General features: G+C 44.7%; 1 protein-coding gene across 1 annotated transcript in view; it reads left to right on the plus strand.

Annotated features, from left to right (window-relative positions):
• Nucleotides 1-2,043: 2,043 nt before the first annotated feature.
• LOC311226734 (zinc finger E-box-binding homeobox 1-like) overlaps nucleotides 2,044-22,304 on the plus strand; it is a gene marked incomplete at its 3' end in the record, with an annotated part of 194,433 nt that continues 174,172 nt past the window's right edge. The window contains exon 1 of the mRNA XM_084312144.1: nucleotides 2,044-2,105. Within this exon, the coding sequence (XP_084168270.1) occupies nucleotides 2,048-2,105 (58 nt within the window). The 5' untranslated portion in view covers nucleotides 2,044-2,047. The remainder of the gene's footprint in view (nucleotides 2,106-22,304) is intronic.

The following is a 22,304-nucleotide window of genomic DNA, read 5'->3' on the forward strand; positions in this document are numbered from 1 at the left end:
GTCATGAATGTATAGATGTAGCAGTACTGTCTATCTGTATGTCATGTGTGTCATATGATGAATTGAAAATGGGGGACCCTGATGTAAACAAGATGAAAGTCTTTCTCTGGTCTGCATCCCCTTAACAATTGTATGTATTGAGCTGTACTGTACTGTACCCATTCTGCAATCTGTTAATAAACTTTTCAATCAATCAATCAATCAAACCACCACTGTAAATATGCCAGTGTTAGCTGGGTAGCTATAGTTTTCAACTGCAGTCCCTATAGGCAAGATGTTAAATGCCAGGTAAAAACAGGATAGATAGACATTTTAAGAGCATAATTAAAACAGTAATTGAATATAACAACATAGTTAATGGTCATGAGAGTAATAAGGCGCAATCACTGATCCAAACATAAACAAATGGCTAGCCCTACCCCAAAAGAAAAGCAATGGAGACATGTTTTTATTCTCTCGACTCAACTCTTGATACAATGACTATCACTAGACAATGGTTATGTACACATTTTCTTTATTGTATTCTCCTGTATTTCTTGGCTGTAAATGGTTTGTTTACATTGGTAATGATGGCAAACATTGGAGTACAATAGACTCCAAGATATATTCTGCTACTTTATGACAATTTAATAAAGTTCCAGAAAGCTTCAACAAATCAAACTCTTCAATATTATATGTGGATATAACCCAAGTTTATGGTGACATCTTCTTTTCACAGATTGGTGCTTTAACCTCTCCTGATACACCATGCCCACACCTTTAACCTATCGACCCATCTAATTATTTGCCAAAAATCAGATCAAAAGGAGGTTATTTAGGTGACATGCACAAAATCACAATGATTTTTATTTGAAAGTAACTATGTACTTGAGTACTTTCTAGTACTCTACTTTTACTGATATTGTAGGATTGGTTTTGTTTTCAAGCATTTTGCTTTTGTATGCTGCATCTCAATAATGAAGGATTAAGTGATTCAGGCCTCTTGTCCGTGTATTCTGTGCAGATGCAACAATCTTCAAATAAATCCAAATCTTTTGCATTAATACAAAACCCAAATAGGCCTAGACTTGATTGTCTCACTAACTGTGAGAACAGTCCGACCTTTTCTCTACAAGCCCCATCAGATCACAGGTGGCAAGCCTCATGACCGTCTCCTCTGTGAAGGGCTAAAACTCTGGATAGGTTATCTTGTTTTCTGACTGAGGTAGTAGCCATAGGAAAGAAGCATTACAACAATGTTGTCAACCGTGTTTAGGCTCCTGAATATAAAAACACCTCATCTTTGGCCCAATCACATAGGAGTTTTTTCCTGATATCTTTTATATATCTGATGCAATTGCATTGCTTAATTAGGATATAATAACATATGATAACAACATCTACTGACCACAACTGTTCATTTACTAGTAGATGTGGAGATGGTGAATATAGTCTGTATTTATAACTATTTTATTAAGCTGTGTTACTAGGCCATCGGTGTGCAAAAGCAACATTTGCAGCTCCCGTTTGGCATTTAAAGGGTTAATTAACCTGTGTGCGTGTGTGTGTGCGTGCGTGTGTGCGTGTGTGTGTGTGTGTGTGAGAGCTCAGCTGCCCCCTCCCACCCTGACCAGGGAAAGAGATTGATTGTCAACAAAACCAAAGTTCCCGAGTAGCCTAATATCATAGGCCATGTCACCTGTCAGTCCCGTTGCCTCACCTGTGTGTAAAGCTGAAGCACCTAGTAGTCAATAATAGTCTACTTGTTTTTAGCAGGCGATAGCAACGAGAACCAGTCGTCTGGCTGAGCTGTGGCCCCCTGGTGGAGGAAGGTGGGGGGGGGCAGGGCTGACACAGACATAGACACGTGCGGCCAGTAGGAGGGGCCATGCTGCTGAGGTGTTTGAGAAGGTGATGTCGTAAAGCAAGCGAGTGTGTCGTAAACCAGGTGCAGGCAGGCAGAAAGGGAGGGAGGTGGAGTAGGAAAGGGAAGGGAGGGGTACGGGGGGGGGGGTGGAAAGAGGAGGTGACTCTCAGGGCTGCAGTTTTCAGACAGAGCGAAAGGATCATGGCGGATGGCCCCAGGTGTAAGCGCAGAAAACAGGCGAACCCGAAGAGGAATAGCGGTAAGTCAAAAAGTCCCCCAGAAGAAGAACCGCGGGGAAACCGACTCATTACGGGGATTGTTTTTGTTTTCGTCAACTCTGTTTGCCGACTTTTTTTGGACACTCTGGGGACCACGTTCTGGGGAGTTGAAGCGCGGAGAAGTAGTGAGCATGTTATTATCCCCCCAATGTGGTGTACCGTTATACCTGCAGGCTCGCGCCTCGCTCTCCGCCTAGCGGCACGCGCGCCACTGGACGGTTACCGTTATTCGCCCATCCCCTGTCTCGTGGTGGGAGCGCCTGTTTTTGTTATTTTGCAACACTTTTCGATCTTCTTTTTAGATACTTTTCGCCACTTTTCGCCACTAACACCGGCTGCAGGTTGCAGTACTGTGTGTATACTAAAATAAGAACGCCCCCTTTCTCTTGCTGTTTATCCGGTTGTAGAAAATAACAGGGGCGAGGTACTGGGTGGCTAGTTTGCTAACTAACTATAACGTTACTTGCAGCTGCCCCCCCCCCTCTCCCTCCTCGAGCATGCATTTGTACTCTGTTTAATTATTATTATTTATAAAATAACGTTTTTTTTTTTTTTTTTAACTTGTAATCCGCTCATTGTTGTTGGTTGGCGGAAGAACCAAGTTATAACCAATGCATGAGATTCCCCCCTGAGCTATATGATGTGCTCACTGCTGCTCATGGTGATGGCAGGGCGACTGGATGTTTGGTTTGTTTTATCGGGCTGGTGTGTTCAGTCCAGTCCCACTTCAGCTCAGTTCAGTCCCACTTCACTTCAGTTCAGTTCAGTCCCACTCCAGCTCAGTTCAGTCCCACTTCAGTTCAGTCCAGTCCCACTCCACTTCAGTCCCACTTCAGTTCAGTTCAGTCCCACTCCAGCTCAGTTCAGTCCCACTTCAGTTCAGTCCAGTCCCACTCCACTTCAGTCCCACTTCAGTTCAGTTCAGTCCCACTCCAGCTCAGTTCAGTCCCACTCCAGTTCAGTCCCACTTCAGTTCAGTCCCACTCCAGTTCAGTCCAGTCCCACTCTCAGTCCAGTCCCACTTCAGTTCAGTCCCACTTCAGCTCAGTTCAGTCCCACTCTCAGTCCAGTCCCACTTCAGTTCAGTCCCACTTCAGCTCAGTTCAGTCCCACTCCAGTTCAGTCCAGTCCCACTCCAGTTCAGTCCAGTCCCACTTCAGTTCAGTCCCAGTTCAGTCCAGTCCCACTTCAGTTCAGTCCCAGTTCAGTTCAGTCCCACTTCAGTTCAGTCCAGTCCCACTCCAGTTCAGTCCCACTTCAGTTCAGTCCAGTCCCACTCCAGTTCAGTCCAGTCCCACTTCAGTTCAGTCCCACTTCAGCTCAGTTCAGTTCAGTCCCACTCCAGTTCAGTCCAGTCCCATTTCAGTTCAGTCCCACTCCAGTTCAGTCCAGTCCCACTTCAGTTCAGTCCCACTTCAGCTCAGTTCAGTTCAGTCCCACTCCAGTTCAGTCCAGTCCCATTTCAGTTCAGTTCAGTCCCACTTCAGTTCAGTCCAGTCCCACTCCAGTTCAGTCCAGTCCCACTCCAGTTCAGTCCAGTCCCACTTCAGTTCAGTCCCACTTCAGTTCAGTTGTCGGACAACCTCTCCCTTGCTGCAGTACTGCAACGCCACATGATTGCTTCGTAAGGTAAGAGTATAGCCTATTTATATACATTTTACTGTTTCACTTCATTATGCAAGTCTTTTGTTGTTGTTAAGTACCACAATTTGCTATCATTTTAGTTATTTCCGAATGCATGTGATGCGCTTATATAATATGCATTTTCTTCACTTTAGGCATAATTAATTCGCGCGATTATTGTTATTGCATAATAGTGGACTGGGTTTACGGAAGGGGGAATTGCACCTGTACACGTCCAATTCGGACCAGTAGAAGCATTGCAGGGAAGAAATGTGCTTTTTTTGTGTGCTGCTGTCTAGAGACTATAGCTGAGAGGAATGTTTTCTAGCAGCAGCTCACGAGTGAAATATTGTGTGAGATTAGAACACAAGTACGTAACAGGCACGACGAGGGGGAATTCAGTTTTCTTGCGTTTCGTATATAATAAAGGAAATTTAATATTAAAATAACAAAAAAATATAATAATCTCCTCTGAATTGGGAAACACTAGCAATGTAAATCGAGGTTGTTCTCTACTTTAAACGTTGTCTTGTTTTGAAACGAAACGCCTCATCATTGGATAGTTCCTTACCTGTCGTCTCCCCCACTTTCCCTCTAGCAGCCAATAAAAAGAAAACATTTGTAGACGCCGTTATGTGCTTATATATATATATATATTTATAGTGAGATGAGGGGGGCTGGGACGCACCTTTCCCTGCTGACGCCACTACGGTGTGACAGAGAGCTCGGTGTGCCGCCCAGCGTCCTTTACAGGAGCCTCCACCATGTTTACCTGAACGCGAATAACGGGGCTGACAAATGTCCTATAAATAACACCTGCGGCTCTCTAACAGGCGGCGTTCGTTGACCATTACGGAACGGTGTCTGTTTTGTTTCTAAAAGGCCAGAGATCTCGTTAGAGGCGAGGAAAAGACTCCAAAAACGCCGCAGCAAATGTCAACTTGTGCAGGTAGAAGAAAAAAAGAAGAGAGAGAGATGATTTTGTAGTTTGCATGCCAGCGTTTTGTTTTCCCTTCATTCTCGCGGGATTTGTTTAATCTGTATGATTTTTTTCCCACTTTTGCACGATTCCTTTTGTGGTGTTCTGTGCTCCGTTTTTTTTTTATTATTTGTATCGAGCGAATAATGGGTTCACGACTAGAGTATAGCTCGCCGCCCTGCCTCACTCACCGACGGCAGGGGAGATAATAATGTGTGGACGGAAAATGTGGTGCATAAGGTGGTTGTTGCGAATATAATTTCTCTCCGTGTGCAGTAATAGTGCTACGGGCTACCTCGCTGTGCCAAAGTAACAACCGTGTTTCCATCTATTGTGCTTCTCGGATTATTATGCAATTTCCTGCGCGGCTGTGTGTGTGGAGGGGAATGGCGGCCAGGACCGTTACTGCAGAGGCGGGGTTGCTGCTGCTGCTGCTGCCTTTTATTATTATTATTATTATTATTATGTAGGAGAGACGGCCAGGTATGCAAGGTGATGCAACACCTATAAAGGTGTATTACACGATAACGTTTTCGCTATCGTTTGTCACAATTATATACCCGGCGGTTGTTTCCGTGTGCTTATGTTGTTTGAGTTTGTGGCGTTTAATAGTGGAATGAATTGTTCGCTTTTTTTGTATCAAAGGAGCGCGTTTTCACGCGGTGCGCACAATCAAGATGGCAAAGGTGCCTGGCTGTCATTTACGCTGCAGGTTGTGTGTCTTCCATTTGAACGGAAACTCACCCGCATTCCATTTGACGTTATTTCCCCCTAAACAATTGTCTGTAAATAACCACCGATTTGGAGTTATTTGCTTTGTGTTATAGATAGCCAATATGCGTATTATTGATTGATTGATAATATGCATTGTTTACAACAACTCACACATTACAGGCACGTGGCATGTGTATGCCAGCGTGTTTAATGTATCAAATCAACAAATCAGAGACATGCTTATTACAGAGCTCCTTTAATTTCATTCACACACACACACACACACACACACACACACACACACACACACACACACACACACACACACACACACACACACACACACACACTGTCACACACACACACACACACACACACACACACACACACACACACACACACACACGCTAATGAAAGGGTAATTGTTGTGGATTATGGCCTAAATGTGTATTTAGGCCACACACTGATGAAGGCCGGATGGCTGAAAACGTTTTGTGTCCTTTGAAAATAAAAAACAACGATATTCAGAGTGCGGTCCCTACCTCCCTTTTTTGCATAATTAATATTGGACTACGCACCTGTCTGAGCGCAGTGGTTACCCTTTTCTACCCTAAATGTGTATTTCCCATGACATCATAATGCATAGTCACACTGCATATTATTGGATGAAGAGAAAGGAGGACGCCACTCCCAAGTGACAGTTGACAGCGTACCTTGCTCTCTCTCTCTCTCTCTCTCTCTCTCTCTCTCTCTCTCTCTCTCTCTCTCTCTCTCTCTCTCTCCTCTCTCTCTCTCTCTCTCTCCCCCTCTCTCTCTCTCTCTCTCTCTCTCTCTCTCTCTCTCTCTCTCTCTCTCTCCCCCTCCCATGCAGCAGCTGTAAACATCACTATGTAAAAGTTGTGCAGCTGGCAGGTGTCGTCCATCCATTATACGCACAGCCTGCCACCGCTGCTTTTGTCACGGTCTCCGTCATCCAACACCCTGCCTTCTATACGTCTCCTGTGTGTGTGTGTGTGTGTGTGTGTGTGTGTGTGTGTGTATGTGCTCGTGCATATGCATAATGTGAGTATCTGTGTGTGTGTGTGTGTGCTCGTGCATATGCATAATGTGAGTATCTGTGTGTGTGTGTGTGTGTGTGTGTGTGTGTGTGTGTATGGAAGCGCGTGCTCTCTGCCGGCCTGTAATCTAACACTGCAATTTGAGGTCTGGTGGAATGCAGGCTGGTGTTAACATACCTTGGCAGTATAAACACAGCAGCAGCCTCCTCCCTCCTCTTGGCCTTCCTCCTCCTCCTCCTCCTTCCTCCTCCTCCCTCCTCTGGGCCTACCACCCCTAAGGTTCCTCACTGGGTCTGTTCTACGACCAGCATTGGGGTATAATATAATACACACACTCTCCATGGCTGTGGGAGTTCAATTATCAAATACATCTACCACTGCTTTTCTTTTTTTGGCCATCAAGTACTCAGCAGCAATTGGCATCAGAGAGAGAGGGGGGGGGGTGACCCACTGTGCCCCCTCCATCCCATCCCACGTGACGAGCGTAGGGAATGACGACGTGCTGCCCGCCATCCAGGTTGGGTTTTTAAGTTTAGCAGAGGTTTAACATTAGTGGGAAAAACGCGAGGAGTTTGGCAGGTTCCGGAAGAGCGTTGTTGCAGTCGTTAGCGCGGGGGAGGATGTGGATCATATACGGTATACGATGCAGAACTCTATTCACTCCGGAGAGACGCAGAAATGTGAGGCGTAGCGGATTATTATTTTCTTTTAGTAAATGTCATATTATGAGGCGTATCGGCATGTGATCAAATCTCATGCGAGCGGCATATGGAGGCTAATAAGTAAAAGCCGGACGAGGCCCCCAAAAATGCATCACCTGGGAGGATAAAACGTGCATGAAATGTTTGTGTTTATTAACGCGGCGGTAACTCGTATGTTACGTGTTTACATGTGAATAGGGTGACACGCACACGCGCACCTGTGGCACGCCTCGTTATATGTGACTGTCCTGTATGTATTTATGTATTTATTGTGAGGATTGGGAGGGGGGGGGGGCGTTTGATGTTTCATCATGTTGATGTCCCAGTGCTTAACTAACATGCTGCACCGCAAACCATTACCACCAACCATAGTTGTGTGGCATTAAAGTATCTGGTATGAGCGTTTCTACGGAGCAGCTTTGGGCTTATAAATGATTTGACGGTGTGATTTGAATATTCATGAACATTGAATGCATCTTTGATGTATAGCCTACTTGTGAAATGCCATTGTCACTTGGAAATGGCACCACTGCTGAGCGGTAGTGGTCAACAAAAGTGTGTGTGTGTGTGTGTGTGTGTGTGTGTGTGTGTGTGTGTGTGTGTGTGTGTCTGTGTGTGTGTGTTGATTGACCCCTGACCTATTGGTCAAGCATGTTACTTTCTCCTTGCTCCAAGAGCCTGAGGCAGAATGTGTGCGTGTGTGTGTGTGTGTGTGTGTGTGTGTGTGTGTGTGTGTGTGTGTGTGTGTTGCACCAATGAGTGAAAGGACTGACAAAGCACTGCAGGGCGTCTTTAGTAGTGAGTTAGCATAAACCCCTCCCACCAGGCTTTATGGTGGAAGGTGGTAAGTGTGTGTTTGTGGCTACTGAAGGTACTGCTGTGTGTGAAGGTGGGAAATGGCTACTTTCCCCTCAGGCTTTTGCATAACAACAGTCCCTCTCCTGAATTAGCACGGCTTAGTGTGCACCTGTGGGCGAAATTATTAGTACCTAGTCTGTACCTCATGTTCCTTTTGTGCAGGAATCAGTTGAGCAAAAAAAAATCTGATTCAAATCAAATCAAATTTATTTGTAAGGCCCTGACAACACACGTTAATGTCCCCATGGGCCGGACATGTCTTCTTTAAACAAGTCAAGAAGAAACATCACAATAAATCAAGAACAAAACAAAAACACAATGAAGTCCAAAATTTTTTTAATAAATAAAATAAATGAATGCAACACTCCCAGACATACCCACCTGAAGGTAAGGAAAAACCCAATAAAACCTAGCAATAGGAAAAAATGCACCACAGACAATGTGGAGGAGAGAAACCTTAGAAGGGACGTTCAAGATATGCACATTTTATTTTATTTATATTATTGGATGCTGCTATGGTCAACAAAGTGAATTCCACAATTTTTTTGCTGTAAAGTACTGATTGACGTTACAATAAAGCAATCTGAATCTGAATCTGCTACGCTAGGAGGAGTAAACAACAGGAGACAGAGCTGTAACATCAAAAATATACACAAACGTTATGTAGGTCAGTGCCTGCATGGCTTATGCTGCGTTCACGCACAGGGAATATTATAGGCTGTATCAAACGGAGACGGTGTGTTTTGGGGGGGGGGGGGGGGGGGGGGGGGGGGGGGCGAGATATGAGTGGAGGAAATAACAAGGCCGCTCAAACCGACCGAATCCGTGCAGTTCTCACTCGGGGTGTAAGTTGTCTCGTGAAACCGAACGCTCTCCTGTTTTTACGCCCCGCGTGAGGGGCGCAGGCTCATGGGCCACTTATGCGAAGTGGAAGTGAAATTCAGATGCATGTTCAGACTGAGACAATAAGCCAGAAGGCGCCTCGCTGACCGATTGGATACAGGTATCACCGATTAGCGCCGATTACCGGCTCAACTCGTAGCATCTGTGATCAAACTGTTCTTATCTGTGGATCGTGATGTTTTTTTTTTATTATAGAAAGGGCTGTTTCCTTAAAAAACAACTCCCTGACCACTCTCTCTTGTTGAGTTTGAGCCAAACCTATTTAATAACCATAGAATAGAAGTACTTTATTTATCCAGAGGGAAATTCAGCGCTACAGATCACTCACAATAAACATTTAGGTAGTCAAAATCAAAGATAAGAATAAAAATACAGTCTGCGATATAAATTCTAAAATATTCTAAAATATACAGCCAAAAAGATACAGTAATATACAGTAAATGTACAGTCATGAATGTAAAAAAAGGAAATTATGTAAAGTGTCGATGTGAGAGTAAAAAGTCATGGGTCAAAAGTAAAAAAGTCCAGGGCCCTCATTCATCAACGTGTTCTACGCACAGATCTGTGCTTACCCTGTGCGTACGATCATTTCTAAGCAAAGAGTGGGATTCATCAATTTCGATTTGAACTTGACTCCGTGCTTACATCTACGCACAGGTCAGACCACACTTACCTGACGCCCAGTGGTAGAATATATTATTACAACAAGGAAATGAGCTTCTGTGCATAATAACACTGGCATGTTCTGTACGAACCGTAGTTCATTATAGTTCATTGTAAAATAGCAACAGTAGTGTAATTATGGTCAAAACCCTATAAATAGCATTTGGAATAATAGATCTTTCTCTCAGAATGAATGCAGCATGGTTTATATAGCGTTATCGGAATATACGGGGTGTAGGCTACTGACTGACTGCGCTCCGCGTAGCTTGATTGATTGATTGATTGAAAAGTTTATTAACAGATTGCAGAATGGGTACAGTACAGTACAGCTCAGTACATACAATTGTTAATTGGGGATGCAGACCAACTTTCGTCTTGTTTACATCAGGGTCCCCCATTTTCAATTCATCATAAATCATAAAGCTCAACTCGTTATTATTTTGCGCACAGACCGCCGAAACACGGGAACGTTTTGATTATATTTAAAAGGCTTTACGTTAAACGAAACAAGTGGAATTTCGAAGCTGTAAGCAGAATAAGTCATATGAATATAGTGTTCTTCCCCCTTTTTACTGTATAAGAAAGAATAGAAAACGCATTGCAATGACACCATGCAGATAGTGGACAGACTATGTATATGATGCAGGGCTGTACGTTAACTTTTTTTGCACATAGCACTGGTGCTACAGAGGTTGATAGTTTTGTAGCACAGGCCAAAATCTTGTAGCACAAGTATAAAACGTGTTATATTTGTAACAGTCACAAATGTGCCTATTGTATTTGTGTTATTTAGTTGCAGTGCCATGTTTGGCTGTCATTTAGTATATCGCCATGTGTTATTATTACTATGATACTCTCATATGCTATTTTCAATTAATATCATAAACAACATAAGGAATATTAGCATAATTTTGAGTGGACTGAAGGAATGAGTCAGCGTTAATAGTTTTAAATGCAAATAATTTATTGAAACATAGAAGTGGGGTCGGTTGGGACACACACACGCACACACAATGGGGGACCCTGATGTAAACAAGACAAACGTCTTTCTCTGGTCTGCATCCCCTTACAATTGTGTGTATTGAGCCGTACTGTACCCATTCTGCAATCTGTTAAATAAAGTTTTCATTCATTCATTCACACACACTGTTTCAACTCACCACCCCCGCATCATATTGTAGTCTAGTCTGTCTTCAAACTTCCACTCCTCTCGAAACTTGTTTATATTTGAATATCATCATTATCTGTCCATCCTCAGTTTACTATAATATACTCCTGTCCTGAGTCCTGACTAGTGACTTCATCGTCTTTCCAAACGCACGCACACACACACACAGGGAAGGGGAGAGAGTGCCCCCCCATTTCCCTTTCCCCAGTCCACACTGTGTCTGCTGGCTCTGCCTCTGATCAGGATTAGCTTGTTAGCTTGCTAACGTTGTAGTGATTGTAATGGTACATAAAGGTTAATTTCGGGCGATGTGCGCATAAAGGAATGGCGACGGTGCAAAGCATGTAGATGCATTTGACCCGTTGCGAGAAAGAAAAAACACCACGGACTTATTTCGGGACGTGTAGGCGCACTGCTGTGTTAACGCAGCAGTGCGCAGCCACCAACCGACCAACGCGCTGCTCTGCTTGCAAAAGCAGTGGCACGGATAGGGCGGATACGACTCGTCGAGTTGTCACAAGAGTTTTTTCAAAATAAGAGTATCATATGCACCTGAACGTTGCTAGCTTTCGGAGCCTAGCTGGAGCTGCGCGTGGCAGAAATGAGACCCGCTACAGGATTTTCAAAATAAGAGTATCTATATGAACCGAATCCCTATCGCACCAGTGCTACTGAAGTAAATCCATCCATCGCACAGACAGCTGTTGCTGTAGCACGTGCGATATATATCTCGCACTGTACACCCCTGATATGATGGGATTCAAGTTCGCGTTTTTGTTGCTCATAGGCATGCTGTCAGAGTATGATATCTTAATCAAACATTCTAGAACATTTGTCGTCACAGATCATGTCCTAATAGAACATAGGCTATGGCATGGATCGTGATATTGTGTGGACTGTAATTATTACTGTACCGGTACCACCCATTGTGACAACAGCCTTGTGAGTCCCGCACACAAACATGATGGAATTCAAGTTCATGTATTGAAAGGCATGCCTACATCATACATGCAGTGAGATTCATTGTTCTTGTATATGCTCTCTATTATTGTTTATATAGGCTACCCAATACTGACATCAAAATAGATTGTAGTATGCCTCTAGAAATCATATGCAGCAGGTAGAAAATTGACGGGAGATCCATCGCGATTTGGAATAGAATTGAGGAGAACTTTAATCCCTGGGTATCAATCAAACAACACGGGAAAAGGCAGTCATATTCCAGCGCGGTCTTTATTAGCCGACAACAAAATAGATGCCTCTAAAAATCATATAGCCAATCGAACACAACTAATAAAGGCATTCATATTACAGCACGGTTATAATGACACACAACCAACGCCAAACAGTGGTCAACGAACGGTCTTTATTAGTATTCTGAGCTGTCCAGGCAGAATTGCAGCAATGGTCTTAGGGAGCCGTTGATATCTGACATCACCGTTTACAAGTCCGCCTTTTATTATTTATCCCATAATACGCGATAGTGTCTTCTTGGTTCGACAGCAGTGAACAATCTTCGTGGAGTTTCTCAGGGTTCCGCTCGGGTCAGTCCATTATTTCACATCCCATGGGGGGTGTTTCCTCATTTTCATGACCATATATGGATAATCATGCACGAGCATTGACGGTAGAACAAAGTGGTATTCATCAACACGGAGGGGCATAGAGCCTGCGTACGCACCGTGTGATGAATGCCGACTTCCCTGTGCGTACACTAGTTCTACATTCCGTGCTTACGTGTGGAAATAGAAATGTTCTACGCACACTATTGATGAATGAGGGCCCAGGAAGATTGACCAGAGTTTGTACTGTCACTCTGTGCTCAGTGAGGCAGCGGGGCACAGTGATATAGTTTGATGGCTGTCGGAATTAAGGACTTCCTGTGCCGTTCAGTGTTGCATCTTGGGAGTCTTAGTGTAACACTGAATGTGCTCCCCGCCACTGACCCCCACCACTGACCCCCACCACTGGACCCCCAACTCACTTCCAAGCTGCATTTACGAGTAGTTCCAAACTAGAGAGAGCCGGTATAAACCCAGGGGAACTTGTGTCTTCAATATCACAAAGGCAAGGACAAATATAAAAAGTAGATGTATATCTGTTAAAGGGGGAATAACTGTGATAAAGATTTTCTTTTTAGTTCGATACATACATTTAAGAAATTATTCAAATATAAGGCGATACATAAATAATGAAACCTTATTATAATCCTAATTATATTTTATTATAACATAACTGTATTAAAATCATGACAAAAAAGAAAAAGATTAAAATTTGTATGCATTTTGTATATTACTGTATAAACTGTACACTAAAACTATGAAACTTTCGTAACCTTTTGTTTTTGTTTTTGCAATATTATGTACTGGATTATGTTTTTTTTAATTCTTTTTTTAATTAATAATGTAATGTAAAAGGGTAGGCAATATAAGCCTCGGCTTCAGCCTAGAGTGACCTTACGTTTTTTTTAAATTGTTTTTATAAAAACCATTTTTACTTTGCTTTGTAAAAGAAGACCGAAATAAAATCATTCATTCATTCAACCCCCACCACACCCCTTTAACCCTTTCACTACCACACTACCTAAGGGTTAAATCTTTCACCGCAACAATACAGAAGGTTAACCCTTTCACTGCCACGCGACAAAGGGTTAACCCTTCCACAACCACACTACAGAATGTTAACCCTTTCGCAACCACACTACAGAGTACAGACTGTTAACCGTCTGAAGTGTGGTAGTGAAAGGTTAACCTTCTGTAGTGTGGTAGTGAAAGGTTAACCGTCTGTAGTGTGGTAGTGAAAGGTTAACCTTCTGTAGTGTGGTAGTGAAAGGTTAACCTTCTGTAGTGTGGTAGTGAAAGGTTCTGTAGTGTGGTAGTGAAAGGGTTAACCTTCTGTAGTGCGGTAGTGAAAGGGTTTTAATAACCACCTGTGTATCCTCGGCCACTCAGAAGACTCCAGAACATTCAGGTGCTCAAGAGGCTGCTCTCCTCGCGACGAATAGCGCGGGGGGGGATGTCGAACCCATTGTGTCGCTCGCCAAGGATTAGGCCCCTGGACGTGAGAGAAAGGACCGTTACCTCCGCCTCGCTTGTTGACCAGCCTCCCACTTCACACAACATGAGCACGTGCACGTGTGTGTGTGTGTGTGTGTGTGTGTGTGTGTGTGTAGGCTTATGTGTGTCAAAAGAATGAGTCCCATTCACACATAGGCCTCTCTCGCCGCATGTGTGTGTGTGTGTGTATGCGTGCGTGCGCGTGGGGGAGAGCTCCGCATGTGTGTGTGTGTGTGTGCATGTGCATGCACGCAGGGCAGAGCTCCGCATGTGTGTGTGTGTGTGTGTGTGCGCGCGCAGGGGAGAGCTCCGCATGTGTGTGTGTGTGTGTGCATGTGCATGCACGCAGGGCAGAGCTCCGCATGTGTGTGTGTGTGTGTGCGCGCGCAGGGGAGAGCTCCACATGTGTGTGTGTGTGCGTGTGGGGGAGAGCTCCGCATGTGTGTGTGTGTGTGCGCGCGGGGGAGAACTCTGCATGTGTGTGTGTGTGCGCGCGGGGGAGAGCTCCACATGTGTGTGTGTGTGTGTGCGTGCGCACAGGGGAGAGCTCCGTGTGTGTGTGTGTGTGCGTGCGCGCGGGGGAGAGCTCTCTTTCACACTCTGCTGGTGGGAAACTCTTCTCCTCACAGCAGCAGCGGCTCATTTGCATATCTCCCATTCTTCCTTCCTCCTGGAGGCCTCGGGAGCAGAACAGAGGCTCTCTCTCCGCTCTCTCTCTCCGCGCGCTCCAAGAGTTCTTCTGGGGCCCTCTGGGGTCCTCTCTGCTGCCTCCTGCTGAACGGGAGGTGGAATCATCTCCTTACTCTGTGATCGTTATGAAGCGAAGTACTACATCGTTTTTTTTTTTATCCGTTTCTTTTTTTGGGGAAGCGGGCTGTGTGTTTGTTGTCTTTTTTTAAATTCTCGTTTAACCCTTTCACTACCACACTACCAAAGGGTTTAACCCTTTCACGGTGACAATACAGAAGGTTAACCCTTTCACTGTGCCACACTACAGAAGGTTAACCCTTTCACTACCACACTACAGACGGTCTGTAGTGTGGTAGTGAAAGGGTTAACCTTCTGTAGTGTGGTTGTGAAAGGGTTAAATTGTTAATATCCAGACTCGACCAAAAGGTACGTTTGAAATCTTTTATAGTTACTGTGCCGTGATGAGGACTTTTAAACAGTGGGGAGAAACTGGAGTGGAATCGTTGACAAAGTAGGGAGACTATAGAGACAAAGGAGGGGTGCGGGGGGTTGGGTGCGGGGGGGGGGGGGGGGGGGGTGATGGGATGGGACCTCCCAGCAGGCATCCAGCCTCAGCGCCAGCCATGGTCTCCGTGGACATAAATCATGTGCAGTTGGACAGGTGGGCCAGGAGGGGCCAGGGATCACTAAAGACACCCCTGAGACCTCCCCACGCACACACACACACACACACACACACACACACACACACACACACACACACACACACACACACACACACACACACACACACACACACAACACACACACACAGTATACACACACTGTACAGGTCAGAATAGGACGGATTGGAAGATTAGATTAGGAGCAGAGGAGTCAGCTCTCCATGGGTTTAGCTACATGCTTCCAAAAGAGCGCACGCACACACACACACACACACACGCACACACACACACACACACACGCACACACACACACACACACACACACGCAGGGCCGCCTGGGAGAAATGCGAGGCCCTGTGCGTGATTTAAACGCGAGCCCCCCCCCCCCTAAAAGGTAAAAAAAAATATATATATATATATATATATATATATATGTATATATTTTTTTTTCTCCATACAGTCAACATATTCTTAAATAATAGCGCTGCCCGAGGCTGGGCATGATACAGTCAACATATAGCAAGAGAGAGAGCGAGAGAGAGCTCCCGTTGGACACATTGGAAAGAAACAACCCAAAACCAGAGCAAATTGAAATGCTATTTGGCCCTAAACAGAGAGTACACAGTGGCAGAATACCTGAGCACTGTGACTGAACCAATACTAAGAAGATCCTTGACTAGGTACAGACTCAGCGAGCACAGCCTAGCCATCGAGAAAGGCCGCCATAGGCAGACCTGGCTCCCAAGCGAAGACAGACCCACTGCACACAAGATGAGGTGGAAACCGAGCTCCACTTCTTAACAACCTGCCCACTATACCAAGACATACTTCCCACAAATTGCAAACACCCAAAGAGACTTTGAAAACATCGACAATAACTCAAAACTCCCATACCTACTGAGAGAAATACAAGAATGTGAAATAAAGCCCATTTGAATTGAAGAGAGAGAGAGATAGATAGAGCATGTCTGTGTGTGTTAGAAAGAGAGATAGAGAGAGAGCATGTCTGTTTGTGTGTGTGTGTTAGAGAGAGAGCATGTATATGTGTGTTAGAAAGAGAGAGAAATATAGAGAGAGAGAGAGCATGTCATTTTGTGTTTTAGACACACGCATGCACGCGCACACACTTACACACACACGCGCACGCATGCACGCGCACACACACACACGCACGTATGCACGCGCACACACACACAGGAAGCATGCGATGGAGGGAGGCCCCTACTTGTTGATAGAACATATGTCGGCTGATGATGATGATGAGCCTTCCCTCGGATAATAATTAAAGATCTTAGCCGAGGGGTGGCTGAGAACTCAGACAAATCACGACTCACAAGCGAGTGAGTGGGGCAGAGAGAGAGAGAGAGAGATGCACACGAGAGAGAGAGAGAGAGAGAGAGAGAGAGAGAGAGAGAGAGAGAGAGAGAGAGAGAGAGAGAGAGAGAGAGAGAGAGAGAGAGAGAGAGAAGGCTGTTGGTGAGTTATTGAATTACCGGTGATGGTCGCTAATTGGCCCCTCCAGAGGTTGTGTGTGTGTGTGTGTGTCTGGGGATGCAGTGTGTTGATGGAGCTGTTAGGTGTGGCTGTGTGCTGGGTGGCTGTGCGCTCCCTGAGTGCAGTGCTTTAGTGGCTTGCCTCTCCCCACAGAGAAGCACTAATGGGGGGGAGGACGACGACACACACACACACACACAGGCCTGATGAATTAGTCCCCCCAGTCAGGAGGGAGGATGTCTGCACGAGAGAGAGAGGCAGAGGTGACACTGCTGTAATCAAGGGCTGCTTCTTCAAGTAGCTTCGTTAAGTAGTATCCTGCTTTCGGATTAGCCGCGTAGACCTTACGCCACATATCACTCGCACACTGTTGTTGTTATTGCCGACACCGCGCACACACACGCGCGCGCCATAGACGTCGACACACCATACGTCCATGTCCACATAGAAGAATGAGTAGTGTACACTACACACACATATATATATGCTAGCCTCATCGTGAAGCCACAACCCAGGGTCTGCTTCGAATCTAAGCTTGTGGGAAGTGTGGAAACCATACTCCCTGTTAGCCGCTGGCATGCTACCTCCTCCTCCCACAGAGAGGGGGAGACCCAGACCCATGCTACCTCCTCCCACAGAGAGGGGGAGACCCAGACCCCTGCTACCTCCTCCCACAGAGAGGGGGAGACCCAGACCCATGCTACCTCCTCCTCCCACAGAGAGGGGGAGACCCAGACCCATGCTACCTCCTCCCACAGAGAGGGGGAGACCCAGACCCCTGCTACCTCCTCCCACAGAGAGGGGGAGACCCAGACCCATGCTACCTCCTCCCACAGAGAGGGGGAGACCCAGACCCATGATACCTCCTCCCACAGAGAGGGGGAGACCCAGACCCATGCTACCACCTTCTCCCACAGAGAGGGGGAGACCCAGACCCATGATACCTCCTTCTCCCACAGAGCTGGGGAGACCCAGACCCCTGCTACCTTCTCCTGGAAAACCCAGACCCATGATACCTCCTCCTGGGAGACCCAGAGACCCCTGTTACCTCCTCCTCCCACAGAGGTGGGGTAGACCCAGAGAACCCTGCTACCTCCTCCTCCCACAGAGGTGGGGGAGACCCAGAGAACCCTGCTACCTCCTCCTCCCACAGAGGTGGGGGAGACCCAGACCCATGCTACCTTCTCCTGGGAGACCCAGACCCCTGCTACCTCCTCCCACAGAGGTGGGGAGACCCAGACCCCTGCTACCTCCTCCCACAGAGGTGGGGCGACCCAGACCCCTGCTACCTCCTCCCACAGAGGTGGGGAGACCCAGACCCATTTACTTCCCCTGTAAAGTTAACCACCCTCTTTTTTAATTCTATTTTTTCTTTTTCTTTTTACCGCTGAGCATTCAGGACACGGATCACTAGCAGAGAGAGTAGCCCTTGTTGGTTCTCCCCTCTTGATTGATTGATTGATTGATTGATTGAAAACATTATTAACAGATTGCAGAATGGGTACAATACAGTATGGCTCAATACACACAATTGATAAGGGGATGCAGACCAGAGAAAAACTTTCATCTTGTTTACATCAGGGTCCCCCATTTTCAATTCATCAAAAATCTGGCAGAGAGAGTAGCCCCCTGTTGGTTCTCTCCTCTGGCAGGTTTCCCGTCGAGGACAGTGTTTGGAGTAACGTGAGCCACCGGCAGCGACGCCGTAGCGGTGATGATGAACCGTGTCAGCTCCTTAGTCAAGAGAGGGACGGGGAGCACAACACAACACGCTCACTCACTGTCTCCTTTCTGTGTCGTTACTGCTCCTCATGGCGGGAGTTTGGCTCCCCCTGTCTTCTAGGAGGGAAATGTACAGGCCTATGGCACCACCACCTTGATGTGTGTGTGTGTGTTTTTTATTAAGTTTATTTGAATAGGGACAGTGCACATTATTCAACAGTAATGAGACAAAGTACCACCACTGTAAATATGCCAGTGTTAGCTGGGTAGCTAGTTTTCAACTGCAGTCCATACTAGGCAAGATGTTACATGCCAGGTAAAAACAGAATATATATACATTTTATACATTTTAAGAGCATAAATAATTAAAACAGTATTTGTATATAACAGCATAGTTAATGGTAATGAGAGTAATAAGGCTCAATTAGTGATCCAAACATAAACAAATGGCTAGCCATACCACAAAAGAAAAGCAATGGAGAAATGTTTTTATTCTCTAGTAATTGACTAAACTTAAGTAAACGGGTATCTACACATTAAAAAATGTGTATTCTCCTGTATTTCTTGACTGTAAATGGTTTGTTTACATTAGTAATGATGGCAAACATTGGATACATTGTATACATTTTAAGAGCATAATTAAAACATTTGAATATAATAACAGGATAGTTATAGTTGCATTATAGCGTAGTTGTCTACAGTGGCAGGGTGCGAGTGGCCCAGTGTATCTGGCGTCCTTATCTTTTTCACCTGCTAAGGTAAAATGTCAGCTCACCGCCGTCAAACTAACGGATAAACATCAAGAGGCTGCAGCAGCCCGGCTTTCACCCTCGTCGCTGATTGGCTGCGAGAGCTCGCTGGCACAGGTGCACTGATGAGGGTTTTACGTCTCAGCTGGGTTCGATCGAGGCCATTTGTTTTCCTTTTCTAGTCTCATGCGCCAGGCATCTTAACCCTTTCACTGCCACACGACAGCCGGTTAACCCCCTTATTTTTAATTTTCAATTTTTATTTACAAACATACAGGTACAAAATACAAAATGTATAAAAAAATTCACAATACTATTAAACAGACAGAAACAATAGAGAAAAAATTATAATATCCAAAAAGAAAACTGAAATAAAAGACAGGGTGTGACATGGGTTCATTGGTCATTTCTATCTTTACATTTTTTATTTACATTTCAATTTCAATTTATTTTCTTGTTTCCCTTTCATTGTTCTGTGATGTCGTTCGGTTAACCCTTTCACTGTGACAATACAGAAGGTTAGCCCTTTACTATCACACAACCGACGGCGATGCTCCATCATTAGCATCATTAGCTCCGCGGATTGTGATAGTAAAGGGGTAACCTTCTGTCATGTGGCAGTGAAAGGGTTAATGTGAACTCACACATACTCTGGAGGAGCTATAATCTCACCAGCGTTATAAGCCAGTGTGGATAATGGTTTGTTAGTAACCGTTGGTGTTGTTGTTAGAATAGAAATAGAATAGAATAGAAATACTATATTCATCCCGAGGGAAATTTGGCACTACAGATCGCTCACAGTAAACAGTAAACATGTCACGAATAAGAATAAAAATAAGAATTCGAATAAAAATATGGTCCGGGATTATTTACATTTTATGTTATGTATATAGATTCTAAGATATAAAATATACAGTCAAAATATACAGAAATATACAGTAAGTCAAGTGTATAGTAAAAAGTGTAAAATTGTACAATGTTGTTGGTGTTGTTGTTGGTGTTGTTGTTGGTGTTGTTGTTGTGAGCACATTACCTCCGGCACAGTTGAGAGATGTTTCAGCTCTGTGTTTGTGAAGGCCTATGTGGGGAGTGTCCTGACGGACAGGACCTGAACCCCAGTCATCTCTGTCTGTACCTTCCAGTTATCATGCTGCTCTTACCTGCCCCGGCTAAATGAAGACCGTCCCGTCCCATCTGGGGGCGCAGCTAGCTTTACCCAGCATCCTCCCTGGACAGGTGCTGTCAGGGCTGTGAAACGTCATCGTAAACACCACCTGTCACAGTCGCAACATAATTCGATATAAAGGTTTCCTCCATGAGCGTGAAGCTTCAGGACCGTTATGTTAACGCACACCACCGGAGGAGAGCGAAACCCGCGCCCTTTTATTTAGGCCATTTTATATATTTTCGTTTATTCGGAGCAACCCGCTGTATGCACATTTCTTTGGGCTTGCAGATGGCCAGAGAACCATAACTCTTATTTTTTTTAGCTTTAGTTATTATTCTTTTAAAATAAATTTTTTAAGGCAATCACTTTAATGTCCATTCCCACATGGATGCACACATGCATCACAAGATTGTAAAACATGACAACGCACACGTGCACACGCTTGGAAATATTAAGCTCTCATCAAATTTAATGATGTTATAAAAACATAAAAAATTATATAAAAGAAAAACGATCACTGAAAAAGATGCATCTTGCAGGCTAAGCTTCCTAGCTTTATTTCCTTAGCGTAACCATTTATAGTGACAAGCAGATGAGCTTTTATGGCCAATGAGGTCTTTTATGGATGTGTAGGGCTGCACAATTAATCGAAGAAAAATCACGATCTCTATTCATAGACCTATGCAATCTCATTTCTAAATTATGATGATTTTTTATAATACATTTTTTTTACTTTTAAATTTGTTTGTTTTTTATAACTTTTTACTAAACTTTTTAAAATTATGAAGATTCTGACTTGAGTTATTTTGTATGTTACAAGAGACTTTTAAGTTTAAGTCAAGCACTTTGATATGTTATTATGTTGTCTGTTTAACTCTTTGGGCGAATAACTTCTGCTGTGTCTTGAGGTTGCCCTCGCTGCCGTCTTCCATGCGCATGGAGAGGGGACCGCTAGTTAAGAAAGAGTGCAATAAATGATTTTATTGAAAAAATAAGAATCGTGTGAGAGAATCGTGATCTCAATTCTTAGAGAGAAAAATCGTGATTCACATTTGAGCAAGAATCGTGCAGCCCTAGTGTGTGTGTGTGTTTGACTTTCTCCTTCTTTAAATGCACCTCAGGATTTACTCTCAGTCTCTCTCTCTCTCTCTCTCTCTGCCTGTGTGACATTTTGGAAATCTGGTTGCTCTGATCACACCTGACATTTCACTACACTGTGTTTGGAGGGTCCCCCCCGTCCCTGCGTTTACCTCCCCCCTCCCTGCAGCGTGTGACTGGGTAAACACACACACACAAGCACACACACCAGTGTTGTAGTACTCGAGTCCAGGACTGATTTTCAGGACTCGTGACTCAACTTGGACTTGAGCACTGATGACTCGGACTTGGATTTGGACTCGAGCATTGACTGCATTCAGACTTGGAAGCTGCAGACTCGGACTCTGACTTGTTAATTGATAAATACTATGTATAGGAGAGCATCCGATCCCCGTTTGATGCTCCCTCTAGTCGCACCTGTAAAGGGAAGAACGGGGCGTGTTCTCCCAACAGCGTATTGTTCAGTTTTGCACACAGTATAGTGACAGTTTCCACTCGGGCCTGCTTATAGCTTCTGCTGATGTTAAAGGTTAAATAGGTGTCACTGTAGTGAAAGATTGAGTGTGGCAGAGGAGGGAGAGAGGGCTGTGTTACCCCCCTAAAGCATCTTAGCGCTAAAAGAAGACGTTCTCCATTCCATTTTAAGGCAACAGACAAATATCATTGATCTTAAGGCTCTTTTTGGGAAATAAGCCCATATCACGCTGAGATGACCATAGCTTTGAGTGTACGCCTGAACGTTGTAATGTCCTTTAATGAAGTGTACGCCTGAACATTGTAATGTCCTTTAATATACGCCTGAACACACGTTGTAATGTCCTTTAATGAAGTAAGGTTCTTTGATGAAGTAAGGTTATTTGATGGACTAAGG

This window comes from Notolepis coatsorum (assembly GCF_963971535.1).
Source record: "Notolepis coatsorum genome assembly, chromosome: 4".
NCBI lineage: Eukaryota > Metazoa > Chordata > Actinopteri > Aulopiformes > Paralepididae > Notolepis > Notolepis coatsorum.